The 17,448-nt window shown below is 39.2% G+C and overlaps 1 protein-coding gene across 3 annotated transcripts in view; it reads right to left on the bottom strand.

The window, feature by feature from the left end:
• The window catches only part of MNAT1 (MNAT1 component of CDK activating kinase), a 124,730-nt gene that overhangs the window by 71,783 nt on the left and 35,499 nt on the right, over positions 1-17,448 (bottom strand). For all 3 annotated transcript variants that reach the window (XM_074820918.1, XM_074820919.1, XM_074820920.1), the window contains exons 3-5: positions 16,678-16,751; positions 7,876-7,979; positions 3,437-3,577 (exon numbers count right to left, since the gene is read on the bottom strand). In XM_074820918.1, the coding sequence (XP_074677019.1) occupies positions 3,437-3,577; positions 7,876-7,979; positions 16,678-16,751 (319 nt within the window). The remainder of the gene's footprint in view (positions 1-3,436; positions 3,578-7,875; positions 7,980-16,677; positions 16,752-17,448) is intronic.

Genomic DNA, 17,448 nt, shown 5'->3' with positions numbered 1-17,448 from the left:
AACACACACATAACTCTTCCAATACTATATAAATGCATTAAAATGCATTTGAGACTACAAGTCTAAGTTACAACAAGGTGCTTTTAAGAGTGAGAGGTTTTATTGTAAAAGAATGTGTAATTAAGGTAATACAAAATCTGCCTAATTTAGTACTAGGAGGCAAACCAGGCAACAAGTACCAGTCCAAGCAAAGCACCTGATTGCTCTTCCAGTAGCCTGCAGAGCCTGAGCCGCCTGCGATGCCTTGCTCACCTCCCCAGCAAGCGACTCTGGCCTTCTCCTCCCCGCTCCCAGCCCAGGACAGGTTTGTGGAGCCTTGGCCCCAGGTCCAGTCCGTCCTGCATGAGCCACTGCACTCCCCAGGCTGACCAGGAACCAGAGCCTGCTGCACACCATTTTAAATACCTAACATTTCTGTGCCTTCTTCCCTGCCTCTCGACTATCTAAATTATAAGCTCTTTGAAGATGGGACAATATTCTCAAAAACTTTTGTAGAGAACTTTACTCAATATGATAATACCGTAACTAATACATATAAGAAACTGTGAATCTCCTCAGTCATTAGGGTTTAAGCACCAAAGGTAGAATTCTCTTCTTGGAAGAGGAAAGACCCAACACCTCTATCTGCACCACACAAAACATTTGTTTTCAATTTTTTCTTGCTGCCCAGTGTGGAGGGCACAGAAATCTTGAAAAAAGCGACCAGGTCACGTGGGCTGCAGGTTCCCAATGCCAGGTGATGTATCCGAGAGACAATTCAAAACCAACGGGTGACATGTCAGCTTCCCACCTTCCTCTACACTCACAATCTTGCTGAGTCAGTAGTTTTGCCACTGGTATCACTGTAGCCAGAACTCAACCCTTGTTGTTTTAGCACAGTACCAGCAACCACAGATAAAAGATTTTTTTTAAAATGTAATTCTTTACACTGCTACTGCTTATGCTTGGCTTTTGCTGCATTTCTCAATTAAGTTTTACTTATCAGCTTCATTTTCAGATTTGCAGTGCAGCATTAGAGGGACTTCAGAAACCATAGGAAATGTTTATTTGTTTAACAACTGCTGGTTTTCCAGAGACTTTGTAAGTCATTATACAAACACTTCAGTTCTGGTTTTATAAACCTTTAGTATTACAAAACAAGTTCTGGCTCAAATTTAAGTTGACAGTGCCCCTTCATAAGCAGACACACAACTTAAAATCGCCCAGTTTCCTTCCTCAGCCTTTAAAAATCACCTTTCTGTTGTTTTTAGAATATTAAGATATGTTTTAATAGCAATACATATGCAATCACAGCTAAAACTACCTATTTTGGTCATGTTTTAAGGATTATTTATAACCATTCTTTCCACAAGCCATCTGGTAAAGTAGGTTTCCAGTAAAACCAACTGCTGTGAAAAAAAGAAACAACACACACACCACCACTGGTCTCTAGTAAGTTAAGAGTATATTCTAGAACAGGATTGAAGTAAGTTGGAAACCAGTTCAAAATACCTATTCTGTGTCATTAAATTCAAGTTTATAGTGGAGTTTTTATTGATTGATCCACTACCCAAATCTAGTTGTGTGGACTGTAAGCACTTTTACCTTTAAAGTGAAAAGAGAATGCTGGATGCAAAGGGAAAATGCCTCAAGCCTGTAAAAGAACCTTTCTGCTCATCTCTGCTTTTGTCCACAAAAAATGAAAAACCAGCTCCTTTCAGCAAAACCAATGACAGGTTGCCAGGACTCCTAGCTTAGAAAAAGGCAACTCTTCAGGAGGCCCTGAAGCTCCTAAACTGCGCATCAATATGCTCTCTTCATGTCAGAGTCTTCTGCACTGGTTCAAAGCGGAACTCTACTTTTCCAGGAAAAGTAGAAAAGCATCTGTATCTTGAATAAGAACTAAGAATACAAAGCAGGAATTAACATTATATTTATGTGAGATAAACTGAAATAAGAAACTGATTTAAATCTGCCAAGCAGCTTTAAACCACATTGATGTAGACATAGCATGCATACATACTTCTTTTTTCTGGTTTCCTTCAAGGTTACACACAGACTGTTCTCAAGGCTGTTCGAGCATGTGAATGTGTGTGCATGCATGTCTGTACAAACGCATGCATTAAAAAAATGGATATGTGAATCTTGGTTCAGTAAACACATTTATTGAGCTTCTCTATGCCCACATATCATCACTGCATTTCAGATGCAGAATCAGTAGTAAATTCAGCCAAAGACAAGATTAATACAATTTCTAGAAGTAGCCTGAGTTTTTCTTCAATTGTCAATACACCCCTCAAATGAATCCAAGATTTTTCACTTCAAAAGGAGCAACTCATACACAAGAAGTTTGCAGTAAGAGAACATGACACACTCAAGGCAAGAGATCTTCTTTTAGTAGTTTTTGAATACAAAGGGATCACTTATCATTTAGGTGCTCTGACTCAAAAAGGGTTGACTAATGCTTGAACAACTCATGAGGTCAGTGTCCCCTGTTCTCCACCATCTTCCCATTGTAGAGGTGGCTGAGCTCATGAAATAGCTCCTGATTACCATTTTGCTTTAACAGACCTGATTATCAACCACTGTTCAGGACTGCTTAACAAGCCAACAGCATTAAGCGTTCACATCATGGCCAAAACAACCTAGTAGCTTCTCTCTACCCCCCTCACAAGTTGCATGATCAGCCATGCACCAAAGCAGATGCAGCTGTCATCAGCTGAAGGCAAAACAAGCAGGCTTCAGACATGACAGAACCTCACCCACCATACATCAGGTTCAAGGCAGAGTAGTCGCTATACTAACGCAAGCCATCCTTGGTCACAGTCCAAGCCTGTGGCTATTCATACTGTCAACGAATTAAGTAGAAATCTAGACTTCTATACTAGCTCTTCTTCATGTATGCAGTCAAACGTCAACTATAAGTAAACTGGTAAAGTGGCTGGACTCATTACAGCAATTTCTGAAATATACCTCCACATGTCAATTAGTGACAAGAAAAGAGCTTTCAATGGAAGCTCACTAGGAAAATAAACGAAGCCCAAAAAGAAACAAAACAGGTAGAACCAGGAAAACAGCCTCCTTCAAATACCAAAAAACCCTCCTGCATTTTTCTTTGCTAGAATCTTATCCAAGATTAATTTTGTGTTGAAACAGCCAAGAATGCTTTCCTAGAATTAATTTCTAACCAGCACTGGACATTCTAAACATTGAGTCCAATTAAGTCTATAAATCCCCAAAACACTCTTCGTCCAGTCCTTAGCCTACCAAAACCAGAGTTGTTTGCAACACTGAAATGAATAATAGGTGAGAGAACAGTAACACAAAACATCCAAGACAGGAAACAAAGGGGCAGATGCGTTAATTCCACACAGTTAACCGTGATAGAAATGAATGTCAGTGTACTTACTGCTTGCTCTGCTAAGGAGCATTCAAAGCCTCTGGTTGTGTTACTCACCAGATCATCCAAGAGTGCCTGCTTATTCTTCCTTTTTATCATCTGCTGTAATTGTTCTTCTTTCTGTATGAAGAGTCGCCTTTGTTCGTTTTCCTGTCGCTCTACCTCTAAAGCTTCCTCCAGCTCTTCCTGCTCACGCGTCTGAAATGGAAATTAGAAATAGACTCGTAGCAATCTTCCGCCTTGGGTGGACAGAGCTTGCCCACAGCTCTACTTCCTACCAAAGGACCTAGGAACAGAACAAGCAATAAGAAAGCAGCCAAATTCTACCTTTTCAGGTAGAATTTTAGGTACTAATAAGGTGGTATTTTAAATAAAATTAAGGCACTTATGGATAATGATTCTACCTCCTCTTACTGTCCAGTGCAAAGTTAGATTTTTTTCTTTACTGCTCTCTGTAGTAGGAAGTAACCGTCTGGATCTTGGCTCCTTCAATGTTACAGGATGACAATGGATTTTCCTTACAACTTCACTCTACAATGAACCCCTCTTTGCTCCCACACATCCTACATCTCAAGTGATGTAAGTGGGATGACCAAAAATACAATTCCACAATAGTGTTCCTGATCATCCCATCAGCTGCATCTTCTGTGAAAAGTACACTGTGTGCTTATCAGTGGTGTAGAAGAAAAATAAGACATTACAAATCTGTGAATATTAATAGAGAAGCTTGTAAGGTAAAACATATTTCAGCATGAACTGTAAAAATGTCACATTCCCAGAAAATGCAGAATTTTTCCTATAACCTGGATCGTAGCCGCATTACATGGGATGAAAAGAAAGAGATTACTAGTATGAAGTGACTAGTTTTTGTTTCAGAACTTACTTCTTGAGAAGTCTTTTTTAACCTGTAAGCTATTAAGTAATCTGTATTTGAAAATCACAGTGAAAGAATAAGAAGAAGAGGGTTCAAACACAGGAGAAAAATAAAAGGATTAAACAATTTTATACAGAAGAGGGAATCAAAAGAATGTCAGTGTGGCTGTAACAAGGTATAGGACAAAAAGACGGGAAACATTTTCCAAATCTTCCCCATCAAAAATACTAAAGCAAAGGGAGATTCAGTAAAAACAGAGAGATAATTAAAATTTTATAAAAAGCTTAAATGAACTATTTATCGATGGAAACACTTTCAGCAAAACATCACTGCAGCCAAGAGCTTAGTAAAAGTTGTTCTTATCATAAAGTTTTGTCATAGAGCATATCTATCTGATATAGGCCAGAATATGATGAAAAGCATCCCTTTACCAGGCAGATCAAACCAATGGATGCCAGTGAGGCCCAGTTACTCCTGGATGCAAGAGCTGACAGATCTCGTCACCTGACACTGAGCCAACAGAAGCTGCTTTCATTTTGTAACCAGCAGTGACACGGGTAAAAAGCTGGTCACCAACCAGTGACCACCTGAAGCTGGATTCTGTTTGCATTTAATGAAAGGAAGAAAACAAGAAAATCCCCAAGTTGCTAATTGACGTTATTTCTGAGAATTAAGGGATCTAGTTAGTTCAGTCAACAGAATCGAAGAGCTCAGGGTCTTTTAAGACATTCCAAACCTCTTCTACATTTATGTCTAAAGACAGCCTGGAATTTGCGCTGAAACAGAAGAAAACTTGTAGGGAAGTCCTGACAGACCTAGTCTGAGGAACCAGCCCAGAAAAATTATAGTCAGAAATAAGTAAACTGATATACAAACCTAAACCAGATCAGACAACAGGAAAAAGGAAGAATTGTCACAAGTCAGATCAAATTCTTTCTGAAAGGAAGGCCAAACAAAACAGTAAAACAGAAGTTCAGTAGGCAGCAAGGGTTGTATCAAGTTTAAAGATAATCTAGACACAGTCCCAACTTCTAAAGAAATAAAGATGATCACAGTGAAGCCTGGACTAATCTCAAGATGACAGCAGAAGTAGTAAATAGAAAGTGTAATAATGTTTCACCACATTCAAGAAAGGACAATCAAGAAAACAAACACATTCACATCACAGAGTTCAAACAAAACTATTTCAAGATTGAACAAAGCAGCAAGTGAAATTAAACATCTAGTGACAAAGTAGGAAGTAACAAGTTACCCTGTGACTGGAGAATAGCAGATATTTAAGGGAGAAGGCAATTTTGGGAAAACTGTAGTCTGCTCAGAGTGCAAGGCTTTATATATATATATATAAAAATAGCATATATAAATATATATATATATATATATATATAAAAAAAAACCCAATTTATAATGACAAGAACCCCTTCTCCAAGAGTTCTTCACCTTTTTATCCAGACTTGTCTAAACTTTTTCTCTGCATGGTCCTGCATCCGACCTACATACAGATCTAACAGATGGGTTAGTACATGAGCAGCAAAGGTCATTAGGAACTGGCTACAAATATGAAAAATATGGCTTGTATTGACAGCAGAAGAGGCAGTTATTCAAATCCTGTGGCAAATTTACAGTAAATTTATAAGACTGGTTCAGTAACTTAATATTTTGATTTGTAAGAAAGAATGACACACTCACAAGGACAGAAGTAGCAGAAGTGAGATCAAAATAACTTACAAGGCCACAGATTTGGAGACATTAATTCATCAGTAACCAAAGAGGAGAAAATATGACGTACTACTTGACCACTTCTGATTTTGAACCTCCCATATGACAGTGCTACAAGAGAAGAACACTCTTAGGATCACATCAACGTACTTCCAGTAGAGATGGGAAAACAGTGGTCTTTCATAAGAAGTTGTTAATATCTCAGCTACAATACTGCATTCAATTCTGGTCCCTTTTGCTTGCCAAACACAAATTCAAACTGGAACAGTCAAAGGGTAATAAAAACACCAAGAGGGACAAGGAGTATCTATATTCCTCAGAAGCAAACTATTACAGTGGACAGAAAAATTTATGTGAGTCCAAGAATGAAGGGACAATGGCCATAAGAAGGTTAGGTGAGAAATCAGGACACCTTTTACCATTTATGGAGTAAAGACATTCTAAAACCTGCCAAAAAGAGCTAGAGAGAGAAAGCACCCTTTCAGCTTTTGGGAGAGGGGTAAATTTATGGGCAAGATCATGCAGTTTTTGTAATAGCATCTGCGTCAAGTCTATTATTATGTTTCAATTGTTGAAAAAGAAATGTTGAATGTTTCAAATGTTGAAATAAAAAAGAAATGTCTCCAGATCTCCAGTAAGTCTGGATTCACGCAGGCTTGCCCAGCTTCCACTAGACAGCACAGCAAGACCATCCAGTACAGAAAACAGAAGGCCCAGGGGGCTTGGGTGGGTTCAGAGTATTGCTGTGCTGCTTGATATAATCACACAGGCTGTCTGCGGGTCACGTACATGAACAGAAGGTGGGCTGCAGGCAAAGCGCACTATTCTCAAGGTGACTCCAGAAGTTGCACCTACATTGTAAAATAAGACATGTAGCCAAAGATTTGGCAGGTCTCTTCAAGCTCTGAAGCATAGGATATTGCACAGTATCAGAGACAGGACAACAGATCAGAGATGGACCCCTAGGGAAGTTTCCTTGCCTTTAAAAGGAAGAGGTTCAAACAAACATTTTTCAGATTCCAATCTCCTCCTGTGAAATCCTAGAGCTAAAGAAATCGCTGGGAGTTTTGCCACAGACTTCAGGGGAGTGAGGATTTCACCCCTACTGATTTGAAAGCAAGTCCTTAGTGCAACTGGAATACAAACACAAAACCTTGTTATGTCACACTCTGGGCAGACATTTTCCTTCAAGAACTGATAACAATGTGTATTTTTATACTGAAAAAATATTTAACAGATTAAACTTTTCTTACAGAAAGAAATGCTTGCGAGTTTATTTTGAAAGAACAAAATGATATCTGAGCTGCATTTTAATGAATGAATCTTCAAAGAACCATGTGTTTTGCACACACATCATGTATACAATAGTCCTGACATTATTGTTATCAGCTCTTGAACAAAAGTTTTAATGTTTGTTTCAACATCTTTCATTTTAGACTTTGCATAAACCAGACCTGTGCTTTGCCTCAATTTTACAACTCTCTCCTGGGAGCTTCATAATGTCTGCGTCTGGATTTCTTTTTTCCTTTGGATGAGAAAGGAATGATTGTCCTGGTATAGGAATGAACTTGGTCTCTCCTGGATATTGTCCAACAACACTGCCAGCACGCATGCGGTGGTGATGTATTAGATGCAGACTTTACTAACTGTCCCTCCTTTCAAGCCCTTCCCAAAATAAAGCATAACTACATTTCAACTATCAATTTACTCTCTTTACACAGCACTAAGTATCAATATCACAGAACATTAGCATATTACAGTTTTTGAATACAAAGTGAAATCTAGACAGTGCCTTCAGGTTTGACTTGTTTTTAAGACATTACATGAAGCACTCCACTTTGAAAATCCTTCAATCCTTTACCTAATGAATAAAAATTGTAGGAGAGAGGAGAAGTTAACTAACCAGTTTTATCTTATTTTTCTGAATGACTTCTTTATTATCCTTCTGGTACAGCTCCATTTTCTTTTTGGTGTTCTCCAAATCCACATTGTTGGTCAAGTTAAATACTGCATAAATATTAGAAAGACAGAAAGCAAAAGTATTAGGTTGGCATACATGACTACAACAAAGAAATACTACTCTTATGTTTTCTGTCCCTTCTAGCACCAGATATAAACATCACAATAACAGAATTTATTTAAATATACCCTGTAAAGCAAGACACAATCTGCTAAATCACTGCAAACTTCAACGGAAGCAAGCAGAGTTCCTTCAGGTTTATACATCTGCAGGAGATGAAAATTTGAGCCTTGCATCCTATTTTGTGATACTGATAGATACACATGAATAATCATAACATTATTTGTAAAACATTGACCTTTTCAGGTAGCAGTTACAGCTAAGAACACAGTGATTCCTGTAAAATTAGACTAAACACATACATATTAAGACAAGGTTAGAAATTAAGTCATTCCATTTCATAAGATTATCCAACGCACAGACTGCAGAGACTGTTCAAATTCTCAGGTACACAAAAAATTTTCACGTTACCTGGTAACTTAAAAGACACCAATGTACAATTACTTTTATTATAAGGAATCTGCAGATGCATCCAGATTAATAGCTTAAATGACATTCTTTTAATTTCTCTCAATAGTGACAGACTATATCTCACATAATTATGAGCAAGCAGGGTTGGCCAGCAAGCTCCACAGTTTAGCACAACACTCCCAATTGTCTACACATGGCACAGAAGATACCTCAAGAAATCGATCAGCTTCTATATCAACAGCTTGAAAGGTGTAGATGGTTTGGATGATTAGTAATTTGATACAATGCCTGAGCCTTTCACCTTTAAGTCACTGGTTCAATTGTGAGTCAAGTAAATTCCAACTGAAAGCCATTATCACTGGGAAGTCACTTGGTGATCACCATCCAGAGTGGATGCTGGGCTCATGGCCATGGCCTTAGAGCTACTGAAGACTGCCAATGCACAGCACTCAAAGCCTCAAAGAGTTTTTTCATGCAGCTACAGTAAATTTACAAGAGCAGCAGAGAAATTTGCACTGCCATTGATAAAACCTTCGCAAGAAAACAACAGCACTGCAACTGTGCTAAGTCAAACCCTAAGGAAGGGAAGGAGGTTCTAGTGGAAATGCCAACACAAAACTTGGAAGGTTTTGAATCAGTTCCCTCTTCCTAAGTTCTTAAGTGACTGGGCCAAATAAACCCTGGGCACATGCATCACTGCCAAGTCATTTGTATAAGGCTGCTAGAGAGGAATGGAAGGAAGCATGAGGTCTGTGTTGTTACTCATAAGAACATCACACATCTCAGTTTGGTAGAGAGTATATCCCTTCTTTCAACCTCTCCACAGGTAACATGGCAGAAATGAGCTTTTAGGAGGGGTCTAGGTAAACCAAACCATGAATAGCCTAGACTGGCAAAACAGTTGAAAGCAGCAAAGGAAACAGCAAGAAATCAAAGCAGGGAGCAAATGGTGGCAGGGGGGAGAAGACAGGGAAGGTCCAAAATGCTCAAGTTGTGGGATACAGCTCAGTTCTACAAACCCAGCTATACAGCAGCTCATTACTGCCAAAAAAAGGGCAGGCCTGCTCTTACGTCCCTCTTTCCGTGCACAGGTCTCGCCTTTTCCCCTGCTCTGACTCCCTGGATGCTTTGCAGTATCAACAGAAACCTTCCAGTAACCTGAACTGGCTCAACAAAGGGGTCAGGCAAGTGCCAGAGACGGTGCAAGGGAAGTAATAAAAGTGTACAGATGGGAACAGAAATACTGTATTTCCAGGAGTACTAAACCACCACATTTTATTCTTATCAAAAGTATTCAGTGAAATCTAGCAAAAAGGGCTAGGCAAGATACAGCTAAAGAAATTCCTAACCTTAAACAAGCAAACAAAATGTTGTATTTAATTTTTTTCTCCTCTTTTCCAAATAATGAGAAATATCAAGAGGACTGACTGGCTCCTAAATCAGCTGAACTCTTCCACCCTGACCCCATCATCTTCACTTCAGAAGTGATCTGAGATGCAGGCTGGTTTTGTGGTTTAAGCATTTGTTGAACTCCTGCAAAACCTGAGTTCAACTTCCAACTTTGCCACTGTTCTCGGGCAGATCTCTGGGCCTCTATACTGGATGTCTCCCACCTGTAAGAACCAGGGGCACGGGAATAAAGCTTCATTTCTCCTATGCATAGTCTGCTGTGTCTCCTTTACTATAGCTACATGCAAGACCTATCTCTGTAGACTTGATCTCACCTCAGGAGGAACTCCAGGGCACTGCTATAATCCAGAAAAGCCCTTCAAAGTTCAGCTCTAGGTTTCTGGAGGCAACTTACCCATTTCAAATGTATTTATTTTCTCTCCAAAAAGCATAACAACATTTTCCAATTTCATATTGCAACAAACACACACTTTCTGGTCATAGCAGCATTTCCTTAATAAAACACATTATTTTAGTCTATATTTTTAGCATTTCAATGAAGATTTGACCTCCAACTTCCCAGTCTACAGTTCCCTGCTGACAAGCAGCTTAATATTTGAGTATTATGGCAGAGAAGAATTGTCATGTGAAAATGCTGGCATACAATCAGACCAGGGCTCTGCAATGACAGCAGCTGCATGGGAGTGTCAGCACTTCCTACAACTTAAATCCACACACCAGCTCTCTAAACTCTTCAATGACGACACAAGAAAGAAATAGCGTATGAGACATGTTGTGCTAGCAGGATGCCCAGATGTCACCTTCAGGTGCAAGAAGAGCGAGATGAGATGCCAAATGCCTTTGGGCTCCTGAACATCTTGGGTATTTCTCTAAAAATAATCCAGCAATAAGTTGATGACCTAGGTTTTGCAACTATTGCTGCTTGAACCATTCAGGGTTTTTTTCTTTTCCTCCTTTCTCAGTTATCGGTGATAGGTTCAGCTAGTCGCAACCTAGGTTTGTAAAACAAAAACCACAGTACTTAAAAGTCATACTGGGGAAAGCAGGCAAATTTTAGACATATGCAGATGTCTGCCTTTATTTAGAACTACTTACAAAAGCGGGTTTATTTTGCTACTTGATATGAAGTAACATTTCAATGTTAGAGATATGTTTCTGCATCAATGTTTAAGAAATCTTCAATATCCACCTGCATAGCCGCCTTCAATGCCCACTGCTCTGCTTGCAGCAAGGTGAAAGATGGTTTATTTCCTCTTCCGTTTTCCTGCTGTGGCTGGAACCAAATCACAGGTAAAACCCTCTCAATGGTCAGATCTGCTCATACCATGATGATTCTGCTCCCTCAGTCTTTCTCCGCCCTGTCACTTGAGGATGTGGTAGAACACCAACAATCAGAAAGATTCTTACTTCCAGCACCCTCAAAGACCAGAGCAGATCTCTCCCAGTGAATATTAATTCACAGTCACTCAAGAGGGACATCATCTCGGTCCTAAGCACCTGCTTTTCAACACTAAGTTTACCACATCAAGACTCAAAATACCAAAGAGCTAAATTTTGTTGCAACAATGTTAAGACCTGAAAGTCTCTATGTCAACATCAGCGTCAATAGTTGTCCTTTAATAACTGAAAATAATATCTTCCCTCCTACAATAAACACCCTAGCAGCAAAACAATGTTCTTTGACACTGCACGGTTATCAGTGGCCAACCAGCCAGCCAAAACATCTTTCAGCATATTTTCTAATATATTTTTCATGAGCTTCAAACATCTTTTCATCAATATTCAGAAAATACAAATTCTTGCCATTGTATCCTCAGAATTACAGCTGACACGTCCATTTTGCAAGGGGCACTACGCCACAAAAAGTAAAGTTATTATTTCCTTCTCTTCTCCCTTGACCCCTCCACAAGTTACCTAGCATTTAAAAACCAACAAGTATCAAATCAAAGAACACAGTCACTAATACTCAACATCTTACCTTTTACATAGCTAGGACTATGTAGTATTTGGGGGTTTTTTGTCTGCTTTTGGTTGTGCCAGAAATTTATTTTAAATAAAATTCTTCCAAATGTTCCCTTTTTAAAAAAAGACAACAGAACAAGTTATAAAACAAGAAGAACTAGAAAGAGTTAAAAACTCATATGCTACACCTACCCTGAAAAAATATTGGTATAGATCTGAGTATGACTGGCAAAGCAGATGGCTAGTTTGAAAAGGTTTCAAAGAGAAGCCAGACTTATTTTTGTCCATGTTGAAATATAGCATAAGCCAATATAAGAGGCCTGAAACCCTTCAGGGAAAAGAAACAGAAGCTGTTTTGTATGCAACAATTATTTATCTACTTATCCATCTCACATTGGTTGGTTTATAAAATGACTTGCCTTGAGACATCTGTTGAAGTATAACAGGAAGACTATTGTGTTTTTCTGAAACATTTCATTCTATTTAGGTACAACCCCCTACTTCTGAAATTCAGCCTCTACAGGGAGACTTTCGCTGCTTTTCAGAACAACATTCATTATGCAATTCTACAACAAAGGGAAAAATATTTTTCTAGTTATAAAAGAAAAAAGAAAATGAGGCAAAAATGTTAATTATATGGCACAATAATTTGTCCAGAGATGCAGCAGTATGAATGAATGTCACTTCACTGCAGGACTTTAAGTCCATCAATCTCCCCATTTTAGTCTGAGGCACTGCAAATTTTCTGAGATTTCTCATACTTCCTTAAGAGACAGTAATGTTACCATATAAAAAATATTTGCTATTCGAATAGTAGGCACATTCCCTCTCTGGCAAGATAGCAGATGACTGACAGTGTTTGATCTGCATTGCTGGTAAGCCAGCTGAAAACTTAAAAATTTGTAGTATTAGTTTGTTATAAAGAATATTCCTCCCACCCTACTACAAATAACTCATTAATTATCATCTTTATAAATCAGCAGCTGGATATTGGGAATGGCAGAAGAGCAACTGCTTTGGGCAGAGCGCTATGAAGGGAGACACAACCACGTCCTCAGTCTGCCTGGGGAGTCCAAAGCTTCTGTGGCACCTTCTGTTGGTGCTTTCAACGCCTGGTCCCTGCACTTTTAAGAAGGGTAGGAGAGGGATGAGGGGGAGAAAAGATAAAATAGATTTTAACAGGTCTCTTCCAACCAACATTTCTGTGATTATAACAAAATAATTATCAGAAACAAAAGAAAACCCACAGCTAAGCCAGAAAAAGCTAGTTAGGTATTAATGATTATTTCTGTTTATCCTCAGTTGTCTTTTATTGGGTCAATAATTTTCCAGAAAAAAATACCTTAGCATAGTAATAAATTATTGAAATCACTCAGCCCCATCAGTCTAAGAATGATCTTTTTTGGCTGCAACAGTGTGGTACCAAAATCTTTGTTCAGATGAGATGACTGAAATATATCTTTCATAAAGCTGCCCAATTTCCAGTTGTGTTATTCCCATTGTCAGGACCAGCAATACCATCCTTGTGCACTCACACAGAGGAAAGAAAACCACAAAACAATAAACAACACAACCCACAAGTGATCATAGATACCAAAATCCTTTCTATCCAAGGATCACTTGTGAGATAAATGTTCTGCGCGAGACAATTCACTAGGCAGCTGGTATTGCATAAAGTCTTAGAGGAGTAATGAGATACAGGAATCCAAAGGGCACAAATACAGTAGCCTCCTTCCAAGTTGAATGTACTGAATGTTTTTAAAAAGCAGTAATTACTATTAACAATTGTGTTGCGGTAATGCCTTGAGGCCTCAATTCAGGTATCAGGAGAAGGTGCCAGGCAGTGTGTACACACATGCGAGGAGGCGGGCCCTGCTCTGGAGCACTTACACACCAGGTTTTGAAACACTGGCTATGGAGATACTCTGGGGAAGAAGAAAACCTTGTAGAAAAAGTAAGCAAAATTTGCATGATGTGCAGAGATTGCCACTTGTAGCAACACTCCAAGGTTTAACTTGCCCTGCTCGTCATATGGGCATAGACCTAACTTGCTCCAATAGATGTTGTCCACACCTTTCCCAAAGGCAGGTTTTAACCCTTTCACTTAATTTTTCTTCCTAGTGTTAATGACAACAAACTGTGTTTACAATGTTCTCAAATTATCCAACTGATTTTTCTTCTGGGGAAAACTTGCATTAAAATGTGGTTTCTATTTAAAGCCGTGTATAACACATTTTAGCCCAAAGCATTATTTAGTGGCTACATTCTAAACCACTTCAAAAATGTGTTTTTTATAATAGAATTCTTAAGAGGTGACTACCCTAATGTTTGTTTGACCTTCCCCTCTCACACTTTTGCTATACCACCCAACTCTTTTCTTTAAATAGAAAAAGTCTGTAGGTATAACATGCCTGATATGAAGGGGGAAAATGTGTTTCAAGTGAGGTCATATATCACATCAATGGAATAAGACAGTGCAATTGCTACAAGTGTTGGAGCTGACCTACCTGAAACATCTGGAAAAACTATCAGAACTGTGCCAGGATCACATGAAATATACAGGATGCTTACATTTCGTGTTTGCCAAGCAACTATTTCATTTAATCACCCACAGCAACTTAGAAAACAAAACTTACCTGCAAAAAGAAAACAGGGTAAAGCTGCACTTCAACCCTCCCACAGAAAAACTGAAAGGTTTGGGGGAGAGGGGAGAAAGGGGAAATCCAGGTCTCTGGCTCCCTAGCATCCGAACCTGGCAACTTGATCAACCACCACCAGCTACTACCAACCTGCAGTACACGGGCTCCACAAGGCAAAACTTTGCGCTTGCATGACTACACCCTTTCTTTCCCATCTTGCAGCCTAGTTTTTCACATGCACAAACAAGCAGGGAATTCACATACACAAAAAAAATGAAATAAATACTCTCAGCAGTAAAATGTGAAACAACCATACAGAGTCAAAGATACCTTTAAGACAACGTTCAGCCATATCACACACAACACGCACAGCAAAAACACTGGAAGAGGTCACACTACCGCTCACTACGTACCAGACAACTGTCAGGTGCAGAACTCTGCCCGAGAGCACAGGCAGGGAAGGGCTTAGGGGGAACAAGATGTGCACAATGATCTTGGTCACCAGGGAGAGAACAGGGCTTGAATTCTTACCCAAGATAGTGTTCTCGAATCTAACCTGTCCTTCAGCTTCTGGATCTGCTTGAAGTTAGTAGATCATAAATGACCCCTTTGACAGCGAAAATTAAGAGCCCTCTGACTGCACCCCTTCTTTCACCTCATCACCCTGGCTGCTATACAAAGAAATAAGGAGCTAGTCAGACTTTCTATTCCTTTTAGTATTTTAGGTGTTCCTTTCAGGAAACTAACTCCAATTCATAACAACGCTATCTTTTGAGCTTCTTCGTTATGCATTTGCAGGGCCAGCACAATTATTGACAAATTCACTCTTCTTCATAAGGTTAGGAAGACCAGCCACGATTTCTCTGCTTCTAAACCAAGTTACCAGCACAGGGTCTGGAACCATTTGAAATTTAACAACGTAATCCCAAGAGCTGGAGAATCCTAACATTCTGCACAAACTGATGATGTTAAGGCAATTTCAGGCAAAACTTTAACTCCCTTGCTGCAGACGCTGAAAACCCCTGCAACAGCAGTAAGTGGGAAATCTGTATTTCATGCTACATAAATAAAAAGCAGTTTTCCTTTCTGTGAGCACACAGATTCTTCCAGGATCCTCTGGCTAAGATGCAACCATTCTTTCTACTCATTCCCTCCTTCTCCCACACCATCCAAAAAAATATACAAACAGAACTACACCCACATTGTCTCCTCCAGTTATTTGGACCTGTGTGAGTGCGCCTGGTATTTCCCAGCCACACGATTTAGCTCTCCAGCCTCAGCCTTCGGATGCCAACAAAAACATGATACATTACTCACAGCAGTAAGCGTATTGGATACATTTGTACAAAACATCACAGTGCAAAGAGGAGCAAGGGCTCCTTTGAGAAACCAAAGAGGAGTGGCATCTCCATGTTTTCCTTCAAATCACATTCATTGATCCCCCTGCATGTTCTAAACTACCTCTTCCTCCAGGACAAAAAAAAAAGAAAAGCCTCAGAAGCTCATAAAATACAAGAAACAAACCATTTAGGAGTCACTCCTTTGAACACATCCTTGTTTTTCTAAGCAAAATCCATCACTCCACCATAAATCACAAGTCACCCTAACTAAGAAGAAAATAAACTCTGTTGGTAACATAGTCCCTTCCCCAGAGGGCAAAGTTCTGCTTCAACTAATCCAAAGAGAAAGAAATCAATGTCTGTTCCTAAACCTTCTCCTCCTGCACAGCAACTTAAAATGCTACCACAGTGGTATATAAGGTCATCAGCTTCAAAGCAGCTTCAACTACTGTACTTGCAGAAGCAAAGATGATGAAAGACACCATATGGCTTCTGTCATGGTAGATAAAGCTAATGGAGGCATATAATGAAAATTTCAATTTCTCCTCTCTTTGTTTAATCTTTCCCAGTGCAGCACTGACAGTGCCCCTGCAAGCCTTTCTTTTCCAGCTGTAAAGCACTATTCCCTCTTTGAATGATGTTTTTTTCTATGGCAGATAAAATGTTTTACTTAACGATGTCCTTCAGTTCAGCAAATATGATTAAAAATGTACAGAAAAAAGTAATTAGATAAACATCTGATAGTATGATAAATCCTATTACAGAAACTCAGCTTAGACATTCTCATAGGCAGCTGAGTCAGAAGATAAAAGCCTATGGTCTCATGAGCACAGCACATCAAAAACGCAAGCGTTAAGACTTACCAATTTCTTCTATTTCTTCCAGGAAATCATTATATTCATTTAGACTGGGAAAGTCATCCTCTCTTTTATTGTATCTTTGAAGGAAGAGAAACAATCGTTTATATAACACACAAAGATGCACTTTCAATTCAGAAAGGCTCTTGATGCAAGCGTATTAAGTATTGACCCAGTTTTATCAACTATGTGCTTTGTGGCTCCCACAACTGACCAATGTACAGAATCTTTAAAAGGAGACAGAAGTGCTCGTTTCAAAGGAAAGGAGCCAGCCTGGCATAAATTGGTGCTATCTTTGCCTACTGTTCGCCAATTCTTTTCACAGGGTTACAGGTGAACAGGAGCACAAAGGCTAGGATATACTGATTCCAAGCCAGCCCTTCAGCATGAGAAACCTGTTAACAAAGGCAGAGAACACTAACAGCCACAAGAAAAGCTTTTCTAGAAGGATCAGAAAAGGGAGTTTCTTGGGCCAAATTCCAATTTGGGGACATTTTTTCTGCCTACTAAAAACAAATCCAAGTGGGCCAAGCATTTTACAACATCTTCTGTTCTAAGTACACTTCATTCTGTGTTTAGTCAACTAAGCTGACTTCATTCCTGTTTGACTTTTGTTAACTTCAGTAGACTTCATAATCAAACATCAAAACTATTACTACTGTCCACATTGGCATCTTGGTATTCAATGACACAATTTCCCCACATCTCAGCAATATCATATGATTCATTTAGTATTATACTAAGTCTTAGATAAAGGGTGCCAAGCTTACAATTTAC

This window comes from Strix aluco, chromosome 4 (genome assembly GCF_031877795.1).
Source record: "Strix aluco isolate bStrAlu1 chromosome 4, bStrAlu1.hap1, whole genome shotgun sequence".
NCBI classification, from domain to species: Eukaryota; Metazoa; Chordata; class Aves; order Strigiformes; family Strigidae; genus Strix; species Strix aluco.
The sequence above is the reverse complement of the archived record's forward strand: the minus strand, read 5'-3'. Positions and strand labels throughout refer to the sequence as shown.